This window comes from Ambystoma mexicanum, chromosome 12, assembly GCF_040938575.1.
Source record: "Ambystoma mexicanum isolate Mex_15411 chromosome 12, UKY_AmexF1_1, whole genome shotgun sequence".
Taxonomy (NCBI): Eukaryota; Metazoa; Chordata; class Amphibia; order Caudata; family Ambystomatidae; genus Ambystoma; species Ambystoma mexicanum.
This window is the reverse complement of record NC_090936.1, coordinates 923,321,964-923,344,421: the sequence shown is the minus strand read 5'-3', so window position 1 is coordinate 923,344,421 and position 22,458 is coordinate 923,321,964. Positions and strand designations below refer to the sequence as shown.

At 48.3% G+C, this 22,458-nt stretch overlaps 1 protein-coding gene across 1 annotated transcript in view; it reads left to right on the top strand.

Moving 5' to 3' along the window:
- The window catches only part of CCT2 (chaperonin containing TCP1 subunit 2), a 404,766-nt gene that overhangs the window by 182,187 nt on the left and 200,121 nt on the right, over positions 1 to 22,458 (top strand). Inside the window, exon 6 of the mRNA XM_069629411.1 lies at positions 4,627 to 4,739. Within this exon, the coding sequence (XP_069485512.1) occupies positions 4,627 to 4,739 (113 nt within the window). The remainder of the gene's footprint in view (positions 1 to 4,626; positions 4,740 to 22,458) is intronic.

Sequence of the window (22,458 nt, the reverse complement as noted above, 5' to 3'; positions counted from 1 at the left end):
CATTTGGGAAGAGGTGCAACCAAATCAGAGGAGTAATATAACCTTACATCTTTTTTCTGTTAGACCGGGGAAACAGTTTCTAAGGAAAGAAAGGTGTTACATATACTTTTCATTATGGCAGAACATTTCTAAGGTAAGTAGTAACTTATGTAACTGTTCACTCTGTTAGTTACCAACCAACTTCTTTTGCAAGTAAGTAACTTTTAAACACATATTCTTTTCTAGGCAAAAGGCCAATCCTTAGAAATATTTCCCTTATTCCTGGAGCATGAGTATTCTTGGTGGCCGAAGGGGCGTGGGGGGGGGGTCACTAGGGCCTAGTGTCCAACAGGTAGGTCAGGATACGTTAAGTGGCAAAAGGCACGGTTCCTAGGGAAGATTGTTAGAACCAGTAAGTACTTTAGTTGTAGTGTTATGTGTTAGTTGAGGGTCCAGTGGCTACAGAGATGAGACCCTAGGAGGATTCCAGCAGGTGCCTTGGTGCACTGGACGAGAGGACTCCCAATCACAGAAAACACTCAAGTTAATACCCAAGCCAGCACAGTACCTCTGCACAGATTTTGCAGCAGGAGGACTTCATGATCTGCAGCCAAATACCCAGTCGTTGAATGTCTTCATCAAGAAGACAGAAGACCGGACACTGGAAGGGCTTTAGCAGCAAGGATCATGGGGAAGGTTCTAGTCAAGGTTTTCCTTGCGGCTGGGCTGGATGCGGCTCTGGATTTGGTGCCTTTTTCAGGAGCACAGAAGACCGAATATCCCAGGTCGGATTCTCGTTGTTACAAAGGTCCAGCACTCTGGTGAGGGGACTTTTCATACTGGAGTTGTGCCTCTGGATGTCCAGCCGGATGCCCATGACGTTCCAGCGAGATTCGGAAGACCATGCACCGCACAATGGCTTGAGGTCCCAGGGTATTGGGGTATTGCAGCCCTGCAAGGTCGCATCACGGCGTGGGATGACTGAAAATGCAGGTCTTCCTGAGTTTAGTGAGACTCGCCAGGCTCTGGGTCGGAGTCGTCATTTTCAGAGTCTCCAGGTCGATTCGAATTAAGGGCTACAGCAAGCTCTGGTTTCACAGCATGCTCTCCGGTCGCTGGAAATAGTCTTGGCTGCGAATTAATCTTCCGCTTCGGTTTTGGTTCCAGTGGTAGACTACCTATTCAACTTCCAGGTACGGTCTTTTATGCAGCCAATCAAACAGCTGTGCAACATTCAAAGTTGGGGGGGGCAACTCTTTCCGGACAGCCAGCCTCCCAGTTTGAACTGGAATCTCGCACTCTGGCTGGAAGACAAAAGGCTTCAGAGTTCTGGACTCCTCCCTCGCTTCCTGCCTTAACTGATGCACTGGAGCCTGTGCGGAGAGTACACAGGACTCCCGCCGAAGATATAAATCACACAAAGGAATTTCCCACCCTGGATGTCAAGGTGTTAGGCAGATGCAGTAGCCTCTGGGACCACCACATACAATTAGGACTACAGGTGTAAGCAAAACCAACCTTTGGTATAAGTCTGTATTACAGTTTTTGGTAGTGAGCTGAGCAGCCAGGTTTATCTCAAGAGGGAATGTGAGCAGTACAAGGATGTTGCACAGAAGTCTTACAATCAGTGGTTCAAGTAGACACTTGCACTCAAGGTTTCTTGGTAAAACACTTATTAAGTTTTTACAGTCATTTAGAAATTGTTTCACTAGGAGGCAACTTAATATTATACACAAACACACTTAATATCAAACCAATAAGTTTCTGAGTAAATTTAGGCTCCCCTTAAATAGAAGCAAAATGACATTTCAGTTACTTTGAATGGGAGTGAAAGGGCACAAGTTAATAGAATAGATCACAAATACTTTCATAGGCAGTGCTAATCGTTTCAGTTCACTAGAGGACTCGATTCAGTTCAATAGGCCTAGGCCAAAGTCAATGAGCTAGTGTCTTGGATAGGAAAGAGCAGTTCTTGTAGTAAACAGTAAAGTCTTTGCCAATGTTCTTAGAAGTAGTTTGTATGAAAAAGAATCCTAGGTTGGGTCACAAGCTGACTAGGCCTGCAAGTTGGGAAAGTTCCACAAACTTTCACTGCGAGAGGTAAGTTCTCTCAATCGGGTTGGCACAGTATCTTACTATGAAGAAAAAGATGCAGCTGAAGATGTTGGTTCCTGGCAGTTCCTGAGCCTCTGTCGTGGGGACAAGAGGGAGGACGTCTGGACTATTGCAATGCGCAGGGACTGGTCAAACAAGCTGGCAAATGGAAGATCTTCGGTTCTTGTAGCTGTCTTCAAGCACACAAGCTGGTGTCCTTCCCCCTCCCCCCTGGTTAAACCTAACCAGCTTTGAGAATGGTATCCAGGTGGCTTACGAGTCGATTGGTCCCACCAACTCAAAAGGGAGAAGTCGTACTTGAAGGGGCTCCTCTGTTGAGGTGAACTTGGCAATTCGGACATGTAGCAGGGCTTCACCGGCAAACCAACGGTCCAGGAGTTGCAGCAGCCGTTCTCTTCAAAGCTCTAGTCTTCGGTTCTTTCGTTCCAGTGGTCGACTGCTTTCCAGTCCAGGAGACTCACCTTTTAAACAGTTTCCTCCCATTCATTCCAGCCCAGCTGCCATTCACCAAGCAGGGTGGCTGTCCTTGCCGGACAGTCATCCAGTCAATCACGCCAGAGTGCATTTGGGTCTCCTAGGAGACTAAGCACAGGGAGTTTCGGGCACCTCCCTGCCCACCCTAGACACTCTGGCGCCAGAGGCGGTCTTCGGTCCTGAAGCCTGTGAAAGGCAAAGGAACAAAGGGACCAAACCTGGGTTGGCACGCAGAGACAAACTCTAGAAGGACCTTTCCAAAAAGAAATGGCGAAAAAAGAAGACCGGGACATGTTTAAACAAAGGGGGCTCAGACATCTTGAAAAACATGGCTGCTGCGATTTAACGCTACCGGTGTTCGCGGCCGGGAAAAATCATGGTAGTTCGTTGTAAAACCACTGCCACCAGCCATTTCGAGAGGAAAGGGTAGCATTTGACTGCTACAGGAGTATCTAGACACAGGGGATACTAGGTAACCTCTCCAGCACTCGATTGTAAAATGGGGTGTGCTGGGTCTAGGCATTTGAAAAGACTAGAAGTCAATTTCACTTTACTTTCTCTGGGAAACAGTAGTTTATCCCAGAGAAGGTATTTAAACCTTGGGACATCCTAAAAAGCCTTCCATGTGTCACTGCACTGAGGGTGCTGTTTGACACAAATGAAAAGATGATGCCTATGGAGTTGTTTAAATCTCCATAACCAAAGAAAACACGAGTAAACCCATTCAAAATGCATGAGTGGACAGGGAAAAAGTCTCCCACTCTCCAGGTAAAAAAATCAAGTCCTCAAAATCCAGCAAAGTTGCTGGGGGGTCTCTAAGGTGAAGGGAATTGGCACATTTATGAGAATGCTCCCCAACACCGGCCTGACGACAGAATATTCATGAGCATGTGAATCAATGCCAGACCCATGCTGGAGAACGGTTACAGGTAAGTAACTTGTTCCGTATTGACCATCTTGGACTATATATGGTTTTATATTGAGTGTTGTAGCTTGATTCCTTTTTATAGTGTTTTTGGGGCCTTCACTACAGTATTTTGTACTTAAATAAGTAGAATCGTTGTCTATTGCACTGTGTGGACACCTGACCCACTCACCTCTCCTGAGACGTAGTCTTGACCACGCTTACCTTACATTTTTTAAACTGGAGGATAGCTCATGGGCAACGCGCTTGCCTTGGAAGCAAGACGACGCTGAGCAACACAGGTTCGAATCACAGGTCCACGCTTTGAAACCTCGGTATTAAGCACGCTATATAACCAATTATAATTGGTTTGGGTAACCTCCCCGAGTCACCTTGTTCACTATAACTCGGGTGGTCTCCTAAAATCTGTTCACCAGGCCAGAATTTACATCTGTCCTGGATTTTACACGTGGCGGGCGGGGTTGGTCTCCCTGTAGGGCAGTTCAGGGGGTAGAGCATGCTGTGCTCTACTGGAATCTGCTACCAACTAGTAGCATACAAACCACGTTCAAAATGAAGTCTGCAGTTATACTGCCATGGTGCATTTCTACTTTCGAGAGGGTTTGGGCCACTCTGGGGCACAGTCTTTTCCCTGGTAAGATCTATGATTGGGACTCAAGGAAAATGTTAGTGAAAACAGTTGGGGGGCACAGGTAAAGTTTCAGGCCCACTTGTCTATTTAGTTTTTCAACCGCATACAGCACCAAAAGGAAATGTATTTCATGGTCCGATGTATGTATCTCTACATAGCTATGCAGTTATTTTGTAATCTAAATCCTTCAAAGTATTACTAGACCTGCCCCTCATCTCGGTGTCTAGTACAGGGTTTTGTGGCACTCAGATGTTTTGCACTGACTGTCAATTATCCCTAACTATTGGCTGTGGCAGCTAGGGGGAGTTTTTAGTCCAAACCTCTGGAAAGCCATAGGCTGCAGACCCGTTATGTAATGCAGAGGAAAATCCAACATTGTCATGTACACTGTACTATTTGCTCAAACTTTGCTGTTTGTATAAAATTAATTTGACACGATTTTGTCAATGTCATGGTGAATAAATACTAGACTCCTATGTCCTCATTTCTTTTGCATTGTTAGGAAGCTGAACTCCTGATTGCGAAGAAGTTTCACCCTCAAACTATCATAGCTGGCTGGAGGCAAGCCACTCAAGCTGCAAGAGAAGCCTTACTAAAAGCTGCAGTTGATCATGGGTAAATTGGTGAACAATAACTTGTGTTGTCTTATTCTGTTTTTCTTTCTCACACACGTGCCAGGGTACTTTGGTGCCAACAATGGACACTATGCAGACATTTTACTGGAGTGAAGGTTTACATTTATGCAACACAAAAAGTAGCAAGTTCAACAGGGAACACTGAATAGGGCGAGGGACGGAGAATGAAACCCCTACAGAGTCTGGTAATCTTCAGGTGGTTTCAGTTTCAGGCCATGGGTATAGTAGTTTCTGATGTTTGTTAATCTGCTTAGAATCACATGCTGTGCATAGGTCCGACATCCAGTGGTCACTGCGGAGTATTGCATTTTGTTTTTCGTAGTCGAAAAGGGGACGTCGACAAGGCGTGTCTGTAACACTATCCCTATAGTGACGTGCGTTGTACCCACAATCCCTCACGCGTCGAGGTCCCTCAGATTGTTTTTTTCCACCCAGCTTATGGTCGCCTTACGCGGAGCTCCTAGAGAGACATTGCTAAACAATTTACTACGGGCCTCGGTCCTTAATATATACTTATTGTTAAAGATCCCTCCCCTCGACGCTAGCTGTGAAGCTGTTTTCTCCGCCGAGCAAGTGTTCGACGGAGGAGAAGAGATGGAGGAGGTCCTTCGGCGCTGCCGAACACGTGGCCAGGCCTCGCCGGCCAACATACAGGAGGGAGAGTGGGGGTTTCGAACTTTTACCTTCTCGTCGAGAATGTCTTTCTTTCTCCCCTATCTTTCCCTTGGGGTTATCACCAGTTTTTATTGCCTCAGCTATGGAGAGGACACCTTTTAAGTTTTGCCCACGCTGTAGGGGCAAATACACTTGGAAGGACAAACACAAGCTCTGTAATCGTTGCTTGCCCCTCGATCATAAAGAGGACAGCTGCGCGGCCTGTAAACTCTTGAAACCAAGAACCCTTAAAGAACGTAAAGTTAAGAGGTGGGTGGACTTTGCTATGTCGAAGTCAATTTCCTCACCCGCCGCCGCTGTTACAGAAAGTGACGAGGAGGGTGATAACTCGACGTCAGTTACGGAAGTCATTAACCCCCAGAAGGAGCGCTCGCGCTCCTCGACGTCCGTCCCCGGCCCCGACGGGCTCGGCTCACACCCTGCTTATGGGGATGAACACCCCGGCGACAAGGACGCACACAGACCCCATAGGCCTAAGCACACAACCCACGGCTCTTCTTCGTCCAGGACGAAGGATCCACCAGCGCCGAAGGGGACGCAGGGCACTCCGGCGTCGACCTCAGACCGCAAGCGTCTCAAGCCCCACCCGCAAACGCAGCCGCCACCAGCGATTGGGATTTCATCTAATACGGGCGCTACCTCAAAAACATCCGATGTAACGCTCCATAGAGCGGTCGTCGAAAAACAATGCGCAACGCCGACTCCAGAACCCTCGACTGACGAACTCGTCGTCGAGAGTCTGGCGAGAATTGTTTCCGAGGACAAACGTAAGCGGACGACGAAACTGACGTCGAATACCGCACCCAAGGAAATGGAAACGCCGAAAAAGCACAAGAGTAGCCATGAACTGCCCCATCCATCTAAAGGCACTTCTGAACTACCGGAGGGCTTTTCTGAGGGCGACGGAAACCTTTCGTCGACGTTGTGGGAGCGTTCGAAGCGTTTTGAAGGTGAAAACACTGATTTCCCCCCCTCTAGACTATTCAGGGGTTCCCCATGAGACCCTGGAAAGACTCCATTCTTGTATGGAAAAGATGGAGAGGTTTTTGGGTAGCCAAAACCCACCCACACCCAAAAGACCAAGAGAATGGACCCAGGATGACCCTAGGGTCAAGATTCCTAGGCTGTTTCCCCCTTCTACAGATGCATATGACCTCACTGAAGAGGAGCAATACCTCCAGGAAGATGAGGAGTGTTAAGGTGGAGAGGAAGAACTTGAGGAGGAGAGGTTTGAGGAAGACCCTTACACTAGCGCAGGAGCTTTTGAAGAAGATACAGCTACCTCACAGCCCTGGCACTCCCCATCAGTGCAGCCTTGGCAATCCCCATCAGTGCACTCAGACCCTGATGTCTTTCATCCTTCTCCTCCCAAGGACTCACCTATTGGGAACACCTCCCCCATAGATGACCAGCCTTCACTTAATGCACTTTTGCGCAAGGCAGCAGCGCATTTTGAAATAGATACAGGGGAGACTCTTCCGGACATAGACTTTGTAGAAAGAGTTATTAAAGAAAAAGCCCCGGTCAGCCAGTCCATTCCGCTCCTGGCTTCTATAAAGAGAAGAATAACTCCTTCCCTTTCCAATCCGGCCTTAGTCAGAGGGGTCAACCCTCGGATAGAAAAGCCCTTCAGCCCTTCGTCTTCTGACCCTTTGTACATCAGGGGACATTCTATTCCGGACTCTCTGGTAGTGACTAACACAAGAAAGAGAGCGGGGGTACCACTATCTACTAGTGAGGCACCACCTGACAAAGAGGGCAAGAAGCTCTATGCACTTGGAAAGAGAATCACGACCTCCGCCGCCTTCTCAACCAGGATCGCGAATAACAATTCCCTACTAGTTAGCTACGCAGATGCATAGTGGAGCAAGCTGCGCAGCGAAGCAGAGGACGCACCAGAACCCCTGCGTTCACGCCTGTTGGCTACTATATAAGAGGGAACTCTTGTAAACCAGGGCATCGTAAAGAACTCCTTAGATGCCGCAGAGACAGCTGGCCGCTCCCTGTTTCAGGGAATACTTCTCAAACGCCATGTCTGGCTGCGCAATTCGGGATTTAAGCCAGAAACCCAGGCTTCCCTAATAAATAAGCCCATAGAGCAAACACATCTGTTTGGGAAAGCAGTTGATGAGGCCCTAGAACATGCGAAGAAGGAGTTTGATACCATCAAGACTCTTGACCAAATTTCTAGGCCACCTAACAGACGCAGCTATGGCAATAGACGCTCCTTTCGTGGCCAACGCCAGCAGCAAAGCCAACAACAATTTTACTCTGCTACCAACTGGCCCTCTAACCAAAGCACCCAGTTCAGTCAAAGAGGCCAACGTCGTGGCAAGGGAAGAGGGCGCGGCTCCAGTCCAAAAGGCCCCACGCCCAATACCAAGAAATGACCCAAAGATTCGGGTCCCCTCCCATGCATCACCGGTCGGGGGCCGGCTAACATCGTTCCTTTCAGCATGGGAGGGAATAACGTCAGACCGCTGGGTATTATCCACCATCGCCCACGGATACTGCATCGAATTCAACGGTTCCCCGAAATACAGACCCCCACGGAACCGACACATGACACCGGAACACCTCACTATTCTTCAAGAAGTAGAAGAGCTACTGAAAAAAGAAGCTATAGAGGCTGTCCCCCTATCTCAGGTAACAGAAGGTATTTATTCAGTGTACTTCCTTGTACCCAAAAAGGACTTAACCATGCGCCCTGTATTAGATCTGCGCCCAGCAAACAACTTTGTCAAACCCCAAAAGTTTCGTATGGTGACTTTGCAGGGAGTAATCCCACTGTTATCACAGGGGATTACATGACAACACTAGACATGAAAGATGCATACTTTCATATTTTAATGTTGCCAGCGCACAGAAAATACCTCAGGTTCAAGATAGAGAACAAACACTATCAGTTCAGAGTACTACCCTTCGGGATAGCATCTGCACCAAGGGTATTTACAAAAGTACTGGCAGTGGCAGCGGCCCACCTGCGCAGATTATCCATCCCGGTTTACCCGTACCTCGACGACTGGCTCATAACAGGGGATTCTTACGAAACATGCTTCTCCAATACCCAAAGGACCGTAGACCTTTTGTCCCAACTGGGCTTCTCCATCAACGAAAAGAAGTCCAGCTTAGACCCCAGCCAAATTAAACAATTCCTAGGGGCTCTAATTCGAACAAAGGACGGCCTCGTCTTCCCCTCCAACGAGAGGGTCCAAAACATGCTGTTTCAGATACCCCAATATGTGGCAGGGCGAGAGGTGACGGTACGCAAAGCAATGCGCTTGCTAGGGATGATGGCGTCATGTATTTATTTGGTACCTCGCGCGCGCCTGCGCATGCGCCCAATGCAAGAGTGGCTCTACAGCCAGTGGTGTCAGGCCAGCGGACAATGGGACGATCTGGTGGTGGTCTCGCAGGCCTTGGTTCTCTCGCTACGGTGGTGGACAAAGGAAAACCTGTTATTAGGGAAAACTTTTGCCACACCCGCAGTGGAAGCCACTCTAACCACAGACGCATCCCTTACAGGATGGGGGGCTCACCTATCCCATCAGACTGCTCACGGAGTGTGGACTCCGAGCTTAGCATCCAAGCATATAAACCTGCTGGAACTATTAGCAGTGTTCAAAGCACTGAAAGCCTTTCAGAAACACTTAAAAGGAAAGACAGTGATGGTCCTCACAGACGGCACCACAGCTATGCACTATCTCAACAAGCAAGGGGGCACTCACTCTCCAGGACTGTCCAAGCTGTCCCAGAATATATGGAAGTGGGCTCTCAAACACAACATGTTCCTACTGTCACAACATGTACCAGGGGAACTCAATCTGCTAGCAGACAAACTCAGCAGAGATTTCGCCCTACCCAAAGAGTACGAATGGCAATTACACGAAGACATCGTTTTAGACGTCTTCACGCAATGGGGTTTCCCGGAAATAGACCTGTTCGCAACCCTGGAGAACTCACAATGCCAAAGTTACACCTCCAGGTACCCCCAGAACCAGTCCAAGGGGAACGGTCTGTTGATTCAATGGTCAGGGAAATTTGTTTACGCCTTTCCCCCGACTCCCCTCCTCAACAAAGTGGTGCACAAGATGCACCAAGAGCAGGTTACCATGATACTAGTAGCCCCAATGTGGGCCCGGCAACTATGGTTCCCTCACTTGATGGAGATGTCCCTATCTCCCCCAATGAAACTTCCCTGCCCGTACAACATGCTGTCACAGGACAAGGGCAGGACACTGCATCCATGCCCTCAGACCATGAACTTAGCAGCCTGGCTCCTGAGATCATAGAATTTGGACATTTACATCTCCCTCAAAGATGTATGGACATCCTCAGGGAAGCCAGAAAACCTAATACTGGCCACTGCTATTCTAGCAAGTGGAAAAGATTTGTCTTCTGGTGTAGAAGTAAGAACATCAACCCGGTTGACTGCTCTGCCACTAACATTATTCTGTACTTGACCCATTTACTGGATTCAGGGCTAGTGTTTAATTCCATTAAAGTCCACCTAGCGGCACTTTCAGCATACACCACTTCCCAACTTAAAGTGTCGTGGTGGAAGATACCAGTTATCAAGGCCTTTATGGAAGGGGTAAAGAGAATACACCCCCCGATAGCTAACCCAGCTCCCGGATGGGACTTAAACGTGGTACTTTCTAGACTCATGGGCACTCCTTTCGAACCCATGCACAAGGCAACTCTTAAATACCTCACTCTTAAGACTGCTTTCCTAATAGCTATCACCTCCATTAGGAGAGTAAGTGAACTACAGGCTCTTTCTGTACTAGACCCCTTCGTATCAGTTCACAAGGATAAGGTGGTTCTTCGCACACACCCAAGGTTTGCACCAAAATTCATCTCGAAATTTCATGTAAACCAATCTATAGAACTACCAACGTTCTTTCAAAACCCTTCCAGCTTGGGAGAAAAAAGTCTGCATACACTAGATGTACGCAGAGCTGTCATGTTCTACATGGAAAGAACCAGATCACTGAGAAAGACTAATCAGTTCTTTGTCTCGGTGGCAGCAGGAAGAGAAGGAGATGCAGTCTCTAAGTCCACTATATCTAGATGGATTGTACAATGCATCACTCTCTGTTACACTCTTGCTAAGAGAGAACTACCCTTCAAGCCAAGAGCACATTCCACTCGAGGCACTGGGGCTTCCATAGCGTTCATTGCAAATGTTCCCCTTGAGTCCATCTGCAAAGCGGCTACCTGGAGTTCTGTGCACACCTTTACAAAACACTACAGTCTAGATGCACACTCTAGATCTGACTCCCAGGTGGGACAGGCAGTATTAAGACATCTTTTCTCTACTGTTCCTTCTCATAACCCACCGCCAACTCCGGGTACTGCTCGCTAGTCTATGCACAGCATGTGATTCTAAGCAGATTAACAAACATCAGAAGACAATGCATTACTTACCGTAAAAGCATTTCTGATGGTTGTATCTGCTTAGATTCACATGCGCCCGCCCTTCCTCCCCGCTCGGATGGAAGGAACATAGACATCCTCTACTATATTTCTCTCTCTTCTGTACTTGCTCACGTCTAGAAGGCTCCCTCAGGGCAGAAAAATACAAACAGAGGGACCTCGACGCGTGAGGGATTGTGGGTACAACGCACGTCACTATAGGGATAGTGTTACAGACACGCCTTGTCGACGTCCCCTTTTCGACTACGAAAAACAAAATGCAATACTCCGCAGTGACCACTGGATGCCGGACCTATGCACAGCATGTGAATCTAAGCAGATACAACCATCAGAAATGCTTTTACGGTAAGTAATGCATTGTCATATGAAGCTTGTAGTTGTGCTAAATATAGTGCAGCACATACTGTTGAGGTGTTCAAAGTTCAACAACGGATGACATCAAGGCAAGCACATTCCACAATAAAAGGTTCTACGGAAATCGGTGTTGGGAAAGATTTATTTTCTTTTTGCTACTTTCCCAATATAGTTTAGCATTTAACACCATTCTTTTTGCTTGTCTTTTTCCTGCCCAGACTTTCTGAAGGGAAATGAAATCTCTGCAGCTTTACTTCCCTTTTGCTCAGTGTTCTGGGGAAACTGATCGGTCCTTCAGTGCTGGGAAACTGTTTCCATTATAAATTCTTGACTTTTTAACATTGCAGTGGGATACTTTTTGTATCCCCTTAGCTTTTTGCACCTGGGATTTTATTTATGTGCCTAAAGACAAGCTGCTGGCAGCAGTTGGATTCATTTGTTTTGCTGTTCACCACGTATAAATGTGGCTAGTTCCCGTAAATGGCTGTGCCCCAAGACTTTCGCTTGTTCTTTGGCCATACTGTAGTTTCGCCGCCTTCCTGCCTTGCCAGGTCAGAAATGTTCTTATAAAGGTCATGCACTTGCCAAGGAAAGCTGTTGCGTTTGCGAGCTAGCAATGCTTTCTGTGGCTCAGGAAGAGTGCTGGAACTGTCTACTTCCAATCCACATCCTGTTTAATTGTGCAGATCCTTACCATTGGTGGGCTTGCTTCCAGCTCGGATTTTGGATATGAAGAGAACTTTTGCAGCCATTTCTTTAGATCTCTGTTGGAGCCAAGAATCCCTTGAAAAGGAGCAGCCTGCTTAAGACCCGAAGATGACTGCTAAAGTGGTCCGGCATTGTTGGGGAGAATTCTCAGTTTTGTGCCAGTTCCCTTCAACCTTGGAGACTTTTGCTGGACTTTAGGACTTTTTAAATTTCAACCCTGGAGTAAGTGAGCCCTTTTTCTCACACGTGTTTTGAACTGATTTGGATTGTTTCCTTTGAACTCCCTAGACATACACTTTTTGTATTAAGTGTAGTGTCACAGAGAAGTCCTTTTGGATTTCTCATAAGGTTTAAATACCTTCTCTTGTGAGAAATACTGTTCCAAGAGTGAAATTGACTTTACTGACCTTTTTCTTTTTGTAGGTCCAGCACACCCCGTCTTATGTGGAGTGCTGGATGGGTTACTTAATCTTAATAGCCGCGTTTCCTACTTACTCATGTGACATTTTTAGTTGCCCTCACTACTTTAAATGGCTGGTGGCAGTGGTTTAATTTTACTACCATTGTGCTTTTCTTCCGCATTCTGAATCCTCAGCTGCAGCATAGCACCCATGGCTAACCATTTTGTCAAAATGGCTCTGATCATCTTTTTTTGCCATTTTCTGTTTGTGGTCTTTCTTGGATTTTATTCCCCAAGCCAGGTTTGAGTCCTTTGTTCGGTTTGCCTTTGGTAGGCTTCAGTACTGACACACCTATGGCTCCAGTGTGTCTGGAAGGGCAGGAAGTGAGGGAGGTGCCCAAAATCCCCCCACCCTGTCCTTCATCTCTAGGGAAACCTGAATGCACCCAGTCCTGATTGGCTGGCTGTCCTTTTAGGCCACCCTTCTGTTTGAGTGCAGCTAGGCTGTTCTTTAATGGAAGAAACCTGCTTCAATAAAAGGCAAGGGTTTTGGGACTAGAGGCAGAGTCGACCACTGGGAAGAACAACCTGATGAAACCATGAACGAAGCTTGCTGCATCCTCCTGGACCATTTACAGCCCAGTGAAGCCCTGCTGCTGTGCTGAAACTCTGTTTTCTAATTAGCTTCGGAAGGGATGACTTCTTCCCTGGGGTTAGTGGGACCAGCTAACCCCAAGATGAACTCCAATGGACCACCTTTCCCAACTGGCTGTACTTTGCTGCTGCTGGAACTGAGTGCCAGGGGTCAAGAAATCCATAGTCTAGTGCAACGTCTGTGATCTGGCCAGAAGCTCCAGGAGTCTCCCCAGGGCCCTCCAGTAGCGGGATGACCGGAGCTTGCGTCCCCTCACCAGAGTGCAGGAGTGAAGGAAGCCTAACCGGTATCCAAGTGCCGCGGTGGTGCTGTTTACCGAGCGCTGATACCACAAAGTGCCGCTAATCCGAAAAGCTGCCTTCGAATTGCTGCTGCAGGAGTCCCCAGATGTCGTCCTACTTGTCCCCATGACTGAGGCCCAGGATCTGCATCGCTGCAACCAGACAGAAGCCAGCTGGACCACTCTTCTAACTAAACGTACTGTTCTGACTTGGGGTACTTATCTCGGTGTCTGTAGCATGCTTTTGTCAGTTGAGACTTGTTGTAGCTGCTCTGCTAGTTAATTTATGCTCGACCCTACAAGTGATTTTTCTTCAACAAACTCTTTACTTTGTGCAAGACTTTACTATCTAAGAAGCGCCTCAGCTCCATAGGCTGTGCTCCAATTGCCTTTGGCTGTCCTGGCTCCCTGTGGACTCTTCTAATTCATTTGCCTTTGATACTTACTGTCCCATATAGGTGATCACTTGTTTTTTAATTATTTCTGTGACAGGTTTTTATCTACACTTCATTGCAAGATTTATGTGCTTGCATGCTCCGAGGCCTGTTTAACCGGTTTCCTTCCCATAACCTTTCCTTTCTACCAACCTCAGAATCTAAAACGTATATTGGTGATCTATACATGCCATTACTTTCCTAGTTAGTGAAGTCACCTTGGGGTGTAGGAAGTGTGTAAGAAGCATCTCTAAAGACTATATACTAGCTTTGTGTTCATTCTGGAAAAAGTATTTTAAAGTATATTTGATAAATACATTTCCCTTTTTAAAGACTTCTTATTTAAAAACTACTGTTAAATAATTAATTATAACAACTTATAGTATAAGTGTTACTTGGCTACTTATATTGGTGGATTTCATTGCTACAGCTCACATTTACCCCTCTTGAGATAAGCATGGCTGCTCAGTCACACTACCAACTTTTGTAGTACTGTCCTATACCAATAGGTAGCTTACCCAATACCAAGAGGACAAGGGTTGTGTAGTCTCCCACATGGTTACTACATCAGTTCTTGCATCATCCCTTCCAGTACCCAGCCAGGTGAAGCCCTGTTCCTCTGTCTGATCTCCAAGACCCGGCGTGGGTGCTTCTGCCCTTTGACTAGTGGGACTAACTAGTCTCGACACCACCTTGAGGATCCAGCCCTTAAGAGCCTTCGAAGTGTACCTGGACTGTGTTGGCTAAGATTTTAATATTTGTGATCACATCTTCCTGACCTGACAGCACCAGAACTTTTTGCTTGGACTTGGTTATTTTTCCTTGTCCCTAGGTGAGTGGGAATCCTTTTCTCCCTCTCAGCTAGTTTTTTACTTATTTTATGGTTGACCTTTTTAGTCTCTCCGAGCGTCGATGTCATCCGCTGTATAAAGGGCTGGAGCCCCTCCAGTTACCTCAGTTCCTTTTTCCGGACTGCTTCGTGTCACAAAACGGGGCATCAGGTTTTTCTCGACGATGTCCTCTACTCCCACCACACATGACAGGTTGAAAATAATTTCAGAAGTGCGGTAGGAAAATGTCAATAACCGACCCCATCGGAATTGCCTCTGGTGTCTCAGCCCAGACCATCGGGTTGACTAGTGCGGTTCCTGTCAGGCCATGTCCAATAAGGCTGTTACCGAACGGAGAGGTAAGCTGGCGGCGGGGGGGGGGGGGGTAGTAATCTTACAAGTCTTCTAAAAGACAAAAGGATTCGGGATAATTGAGTCAAATCTCGACATGGGTCGAGGAGCTTGAGATCGAAGAATTGCTTGAGGAAATCCGTCTAGTCAAAAGCGACGTCACAGGTAGTCTTCCTCCTCTGAGAGGAGAGTGACTTATCCATCCAAGCATGATTCCCCTGAAAGATGGGAGGCCTTTAGAGCTTCGATGCTTAAAATATTTGAGAAAGCGGCCCAGACCCCCTCGAAGATGCCGCGTGGAGATCATGCCCCTGCCCACTCTAAAAGTGACAGAGGGAGATCAAAGACAAAACATGAGAGCTGAAAGAGTCGAGAGTGTCATCAGGGGAAAGTTCTCCGACACCTCGTACCATGGCGAAACCTCTCTAGTGCATAAATCTGTGCTAGCGGAATCGACATTGGTGTCTAAGTCGAAACTCGACCCGACAGTCGACTACAGCGTCGAAACCGCAGACAAAAGTGGCATTGACGCCTTTATCGAGGCATTGTTTAATCCCAATACCTAAGTCGACGCCATTGTCCATGCCTAAGCCGATACCACCCCCTTTACCTGAAAGTTTTCCATCGTCAACCCAGACGGGAATCTTTCAGATGCATGTCATCCATCTTTGAAGAACAATCTTCTGAAGAGGATGTTACTTCAGCTGGAGTTAGGTTTGGGGCCCGATAGGTCCCTGAAGAGCTAGTGGACCCGAATACCTAGATAACAGAGCTCTGACTGTCTCCAAAATGCCAGTGGCCTAGACACTTCCCCTGAAGAGGAATTTGAGACCAGACACTACAGATCATGCAGATCCTAGTTATAGAAATCTCATGGGAAGGGTAATTGATTTCATGGCTTGGAAGGCAGCTTCCCCAAATTTCAACCAGGATGATAAGACGGACATCCTGAGAGAGGGTACTCTAGAAGATCCTGACCTCCCTTTCCATAAGGCACGACAAAAAGGGTGATAATACATTGGAATACTCCTGATTCGTTTTCAGCAGTAAACAAAACATGTGTAGCAAAATACAGACCATCTTTATCAGATACAGAATACCTATCTAAACATCCCTCCCCTGAGTCTAGTGGTACAAGCTGCAACCTCCACTAGGCAATCAGCTTACCCCTCAATACCACCAGACCGGGATGATCAAGTTGATGCTTGGGCCCGGAAGGTTATTTCTTCAGGCAGCATGGCCCTTAAATCGACTAATGTAACTTGCACTTTAGCAAGATTTACATACACCCTGTGGTCCTGTATGACCTCATGGCTGAATACATCCCGGAAGGTGAGGAACGGGATGGTTTCCTGGCGATAGTGAAAGATGGGAAAGAGGCTATGGAGGAATGCCTTCAGTCAGGACTGGACACTGCTGATGGTGTAAGCAGGTCCATGGCATCCTGCACGGTCCTACGCAGATTTGCATGGCTGAGTATATCTGGCTTTGCACCTGATGTGCAGTCTAGATTACTCAATATGCCCCTTGACGGCTTGAGGCTGTTTGGCAGCAAGGTGGACGAGAGCTTGGAGAAGCTGCAGACCTCGAAAGCAGCAGCGAAATCACTCAGCGCCGTTATAATACAGCCTGAACACTCCTACGCAGGCTCATCTTCCTGGAGGAGTCTTCCCCTTTCATCCCTATTCCTCTTTTGGAAGAGGGAAGGGGCAGCCCAGTCAAAGAGGCCAACAGAGACCCTTTCGTGGTGGAAAAGGGAGGGGTGCTAGATCAGCCCCAGCAGCAGCTGCTACCTCCTCAGCTGCTGCAAAGCCACTTTGAGGTCTTCACCCACAAGACCCCGGTGGGAGGCAGAATCCCTCAGTATCTGAACGAATGGCGGGGCATTACGTCAGATGCCTGGGCGCTAGAGATAGTGACCCATGGTTACTGCCTTCCTTTTCATCAAAGACTGCCAAAATCATCCACTGGGAGCCAACTGTAAAAATTCCAGACCCGATCCTTGTGCAGAAGATTTCAACCCTACTGGAGAAAGGTGCAATAGAACATGTACCTGTAGCGGAAAGGAACAACGGTTGGTACTCCGCTTATTTTCTCATCCCCATAAAGGACGGAGGATTGAGACCCATCTTGGAATTAAAGAAATTTGAACAAATTCCTCAGGAATGACACGTTCAAGATGGTGAGCCTTTCTCAGATCCTTCAGGCTCTTCAGCTTCAGGACTGGATGGTTTCATTGGACCTTCAGGATGCTTACTTTCATGTGCCAATCTATCACAAGCACAGAGTACCTGAGGTTCTCAGTTGACGGCTCTCATTATCAGTTTTGGGTGCTACCATTTGGGCTGACCTCTGCCCTGAGGGTTTTCACCAAGCTGATGGCAGTAGTGGCAGCGAATATCGGGAGAAGGGGATTCACGTCTACCCTTATCTGGACGATTGGCTAATCAGGGCAAGTTCACCCGAACGAGCCCAGGAGCATCAGGCATGACCTGCCACTTCTTACAGACTGGGCTTCTCCCTCAATTACAAGAAGTCACAAATGATTCCAAGCCAAAGAATCAATTAATCGGAGCAGTCCTGGATACTTACTCAGGGAAAGCCTCGCCTCTCGAGGAGAGAGCTCCACATTTTGCAGATGGTAACAAAGTTTCAAAATGCCCAACATCTGCAGGCATTTGATTTTCTAAGGTTGCTAGGCCTCATGGCATCCTGCATTTTTCTGGTGCCAGTGGCCAGATTGAGGATGAGATCCCTTCAATGGGCCCAATTTTCGGGTGAGATGTCAGATCTTCTGCAAGTCCCGGCCAGAGTGGCTCAAGATCTTCTATGGTGGACTTGCAAGGAAAGTATCCTCAAGGGAGAACATTTTTGGCAACCATGGCCGGAGATGACGGTAGTGACGGACGCCTCACTCGTGGGGTGGGGAACCCACACCAAGGATCAAACCATCAGCGGTTGTTGGTCACCATCGGAGTCCAAACTACACATCAACCTTTTGGAGCTGAGGGCAATCAGACTAGCGCTGAAGGCTTTTCTGCCCTCTGTACAGGGAAAGAATGTCCTGATAATGACGGACAACACCGTGGCCATGTACTACCTCAACAAAAGAGGAGGCACAGGATCGCTCCCACTGTGCAGAGAGGCAATGCAGCTCTGGTGCTGGGCAATGCAAGAAGGAATCCCTCTCTATCGGCAGTTCATCTAGCCAGAGAGCTGAACATGGGGGTGGATGCTCTGAGCAGGCAGAGCAGTCTCCCATGAGTGGGAACTAGCAAGAGATCTTCGCCCTTTGGGGAGCCCCTGAAGTGGATCTGTTCGTGACTGGTGCCAACCGGAAGTGCGAACTGTACTCAAGGGAATTTTCCCCAAGAGGAGCTCTAGGGGGTGCGTTTGTGGTGGACCAGGTATTTCCACTGCTATACGCGTTTCCTCCAGTCCCTGTGATTCCTCATGTAATCAGGAGGTTGAGAAAGTTCAGGATAACTTGATCCTAATTGCCCCAGATTGGGCCAGGAGGACGTGGTGGACCTTCTGGACATGTCCATCTGCCTTCCAACAAATCTTCCACAAAGTATCTTCTCTCGCAAGAGGAAGGTCGGGTTCTCCATCCAGAGGTCAAGACACTCGGTCTTCACGCATGGTTTCTGAGAGGCTAAGTTAAAAGGATTGGGACCTCCCGGATGACGTAATGGAAATCTTGCTTTCGGCCAGGCGGCCAGCAACAAAATCCTTGTATCAGTGTCGTTGGAACAAGTTCAGTAACTGGTGCAGGGATAAGAATGTAGATCAATTTTTATGTAATACTCCTACATTTTTATGTAATACTCCTACAGTACTTTCTTTCCTCTTACACTTGGCCAATTTGGGGCTCCAAGTTGGCACTATAGATATTTGGCAGCGCTATCTAGCTTTAAGCGTTCCTCAGAAGAGATGTCCTATTTTAAAATGCCCTTAGGCATTCAATTCTTGAAAGGGCTGTCAAATATGTACCCTCGTACACCTTTTCAGGTGCCCATCTAGGATTTGAATTTAGTCTTAAAATATATTTCTCATGTGTGCCCCTTTCAAACCTTTACATTCTTGCCCATTAAAACTTCTCACCCTAAAAACAATTTTGTTAGTGGCTATAACATCAGCCCCCTGGTTAAATGAGTTGCACGCACATTTTTGTAAGCCTCCTCGCACCGTTTTCAATAGGGACAAAGTTATTCTAAATATCAAACCATCTTTCTTGCCTAAAATAATCTGATTTCCATTAGTCACATAAAACCACCTTACCTTTTTTACCCTCCTCTCACGCTAGTAAGGAAGAGGAAAGATGCAAATACTGGACCCAAAAAGGGCTCTCAGTTTCTACATTTCCAGATTGGCAAATCTTCGACAATGTAACCAACTATTTGTTGGGTGGGGGTGTGGCTTAGGCAGCCATCGAGGGACGTGCTTCCTGAGCAGCTCCGGAGGATCCGACATATGATCCGTGAAAACTACCTACAAAAACGCGCTATTGGGTCCAGGACTGACTGCACTTGCATGGGAACGTGTGCTCTGCACACTGTATAAAGATTGAGTGAATCGTGGGTGGAATTCTGGAGGAATCGCTCGGCGAAGATGGCTGCTGCTCGGTACATTGTTACACAAGATGGCTGACAACAAAGGAAACGAAACTGAAGCACCCGGAGCGGCAGCCGTGGGGAAAGAATGATGATGGCGAGCGGAGACGGAGCGAAACCCCTGCCGCGGTAAGCCGTGTGCTTGCAATAGTGTCACGTCGGCCTGCGTGCTGACCCGGAAGGCAAGAGCCCTGGGACAGCGGGGGTACGAGGTAAGGGGCTGGCACACAGCATCGTGCAGTCCCGGTTTGCACGCAGTGGGAGCCCAGGCAGCGCACTGCTAAATGTGCAAGCGGAGCAATCCAGTGAAGAACCAGACCGGGAACGGCATTGGAGAAAGGTGCGCGCCCACGAAATACGAGGCAGTGCGAACCCTGCGCAGCGCCGCTGGAATAGATGGGTCACGCCATGATAGACCTATGAAGTGCTCGCTCGGCTCTGACTAATGAGCAGAAAGCCGTGGTGAGAGGCGGCGGACGGTGCACAGCGGCCGCTTGAAGAGTACTACAGTGGCTGATAAGGGTGGAAAAGACGGTTGGGGAGGCCCACCGACGCTGAATCGATACAGGGAAGCATAAAGGAGGCCGCAGAATGACGGCGCTAGGGGCTGTGAGCAAGAACAAGAATAAGCAACCCACAATGGATATTTTTGCCAAAACGCAACAATCTCCTGCGGCCGTCGCACCCAAAGGCTTGACAGCAGCAGCGGAGGGCACCACAGTGACTGAAAACCATCAGATTTTAGAGACCATCACAGAGCTGAAAGACTCATGGGGGGGGGGTTGCGATGTCAGACCTGCGCACTTCCCTGGAGGCTAAAATAGACGCAGTAGGCATAGAAGTCACCCTGCTGAGGCAAGATGTCAGGGGGCTGGCGGAAAGAACGTGCAGCCTGGAAAGTGCGGTGAACACGGACACCAGCACCAACAACGCAAAGGAGATCCATGTACTCAAACAGGTAGCTAACCTGGAGTCTCGAACGGAGGAAGGGAGAGCAAGAAGGATCACTATCCGCGTGGTGGGCTTGCCGGAGGGAGAGGAGGGACAGGACCCGGCAGACTACGTTGAGAACCTACTCTTACAAGGAATTGGGGCTGGAAAACTCTCACAGGGATTTGCAGTGGAGCGTGCACATAGAGCCCTTATGAGGAAGCCGAGGCCAGGGGCTCCTCCCCGGGCGATAATCGCCAAAATATTGAACTACAAGGATCGTGAGAAGATTCTGGAGTACTTCCGAAAAGGTGGAACAATCGAAAGAGCTTCGAGCACCATCATGGCGTATCCGGACTACACTAAGTTGGTCCAGAGGCAACGGTACAGCTATGTGGCAATCAAAAGGCTACGCGCGGCTGGGATAAAATATATGCTTCTGTACCCCGCGAAATTGAAGGTGGTGCACAAGAGCAAAATGTATTTTTTGACACCCCCCGAAGAAGCAATGACGTGGCTGGATCTGCAGGGGTACCCGGAATGAGACAAGGAAGAGGCCCAAGAGGGACACCATCTGTGACTGGGATACGGTATACCTACTGTTAAGGTGTAGAGTGAGCACCCCAGGGGTGTCTAGATTAAGATTAATGGGCGCAGCTGACAGAGGCTGATATTTTGATAAGATACCGCTGACTGTAATGGACTTGAAGGACTGTAATATAGCGTGTATATATACGCAAATTGTGTGGCAATGTGTAGTTAACCCGAAGTGATATAGGAGCGGCAGGGCGAAAGCACCCTACCCCCCCGAATTAGTTGTAGTAGTAGGTTAGCCACTGGGGGGGCCTCGCCCTGCGGAGCTTCGAGTACAGGCGAGAGCCAGAAAGAGCTAGATGCGGGGGAGCCTGAGATCCAGGGGTGTAGCTGGGCAACAGTTCAGGGGTGTGATGTTGGTGAAGGGACGGGAGGCGGGAGGGAGGGGAAACGGGAAGTTTGGGGTGTTTTTGGTTAAGGGGAATTTGGAATGGGAAACGAGCCTATACAGATTGGATTGGAACTTAGTCACACTGCACCTGTGGGAGGAGGGATGTAACTTGTACAGGCCATGGGGGACCTTAAGATACTTACATGGAATGTGCGGGGGCTCAACAGCTACTTAAAAAGGAACAAAGTTATGTTGTACCTGCGCAGGCAGAAAATAGATATTGCCTTGCTGCAGGAAACCCACCTTACACAAGAGAGGATGGACACGATTGCTGGGAAGTGGAAAGGAGTGCTGGTGGCCTCATCGTACTCTGCTTATGCGAGAGGAGTGCTTATTTGGGTGCGGCCACATGCCCCTTTTTAGCGATTGCAAGTGGTGGCTGAGACAGACCTGAGGATGGTTATTCTGAGGGGACTGGTGGAGAACAGGGAGATAAGCATTGTCAACACGTATGCCCAGAACCAGAACACAGTGGCGTACATTAGAACATTGTGTGCGAACTTGAGCGCATGTGTAGGAAGCGCTATGGTCTGGGGAGGGGACTGAACCCGAGGGTAGACAGATCGGATGGGCAGATGAATAGACCGGCCCCTGCAGCCAAAGCGTTACAGACGTTGCTGGGTGACTTTGGTTTGGAGGATGCATGGGGAGAGTGAGGCACCCCCAGGAAAGGCAATATTCACATTATTCTGCCCCACAGCAGTTATCCACGAGGCTGGATTATGTCTTCACAACACCTGAAATGATAGCGTAGATCACACAAATAGTACAAGGCCAGGGTCCTTTCGGATCACTCTCCCCTGATTCTCGCATGGCAATACTGCCCCCCGAGAGCGAGGATCCCGACATGGCGCCTACGAGCGGAAGCGTTGCAAGACCCCCTTTTTAAGGGAGGACTTGAGAGAGGAGATTGTAAATTATTTTGAAACAAATACTGGGAGCGTGGATTCGGCGGGAACACTATGGGAGGCCTTTAAAGTTGTCATGAGGGGGGTAGCCATAGCGAAATCCAGGGGCCTACAAGGTGGGTTTTTTGCCAAACTGC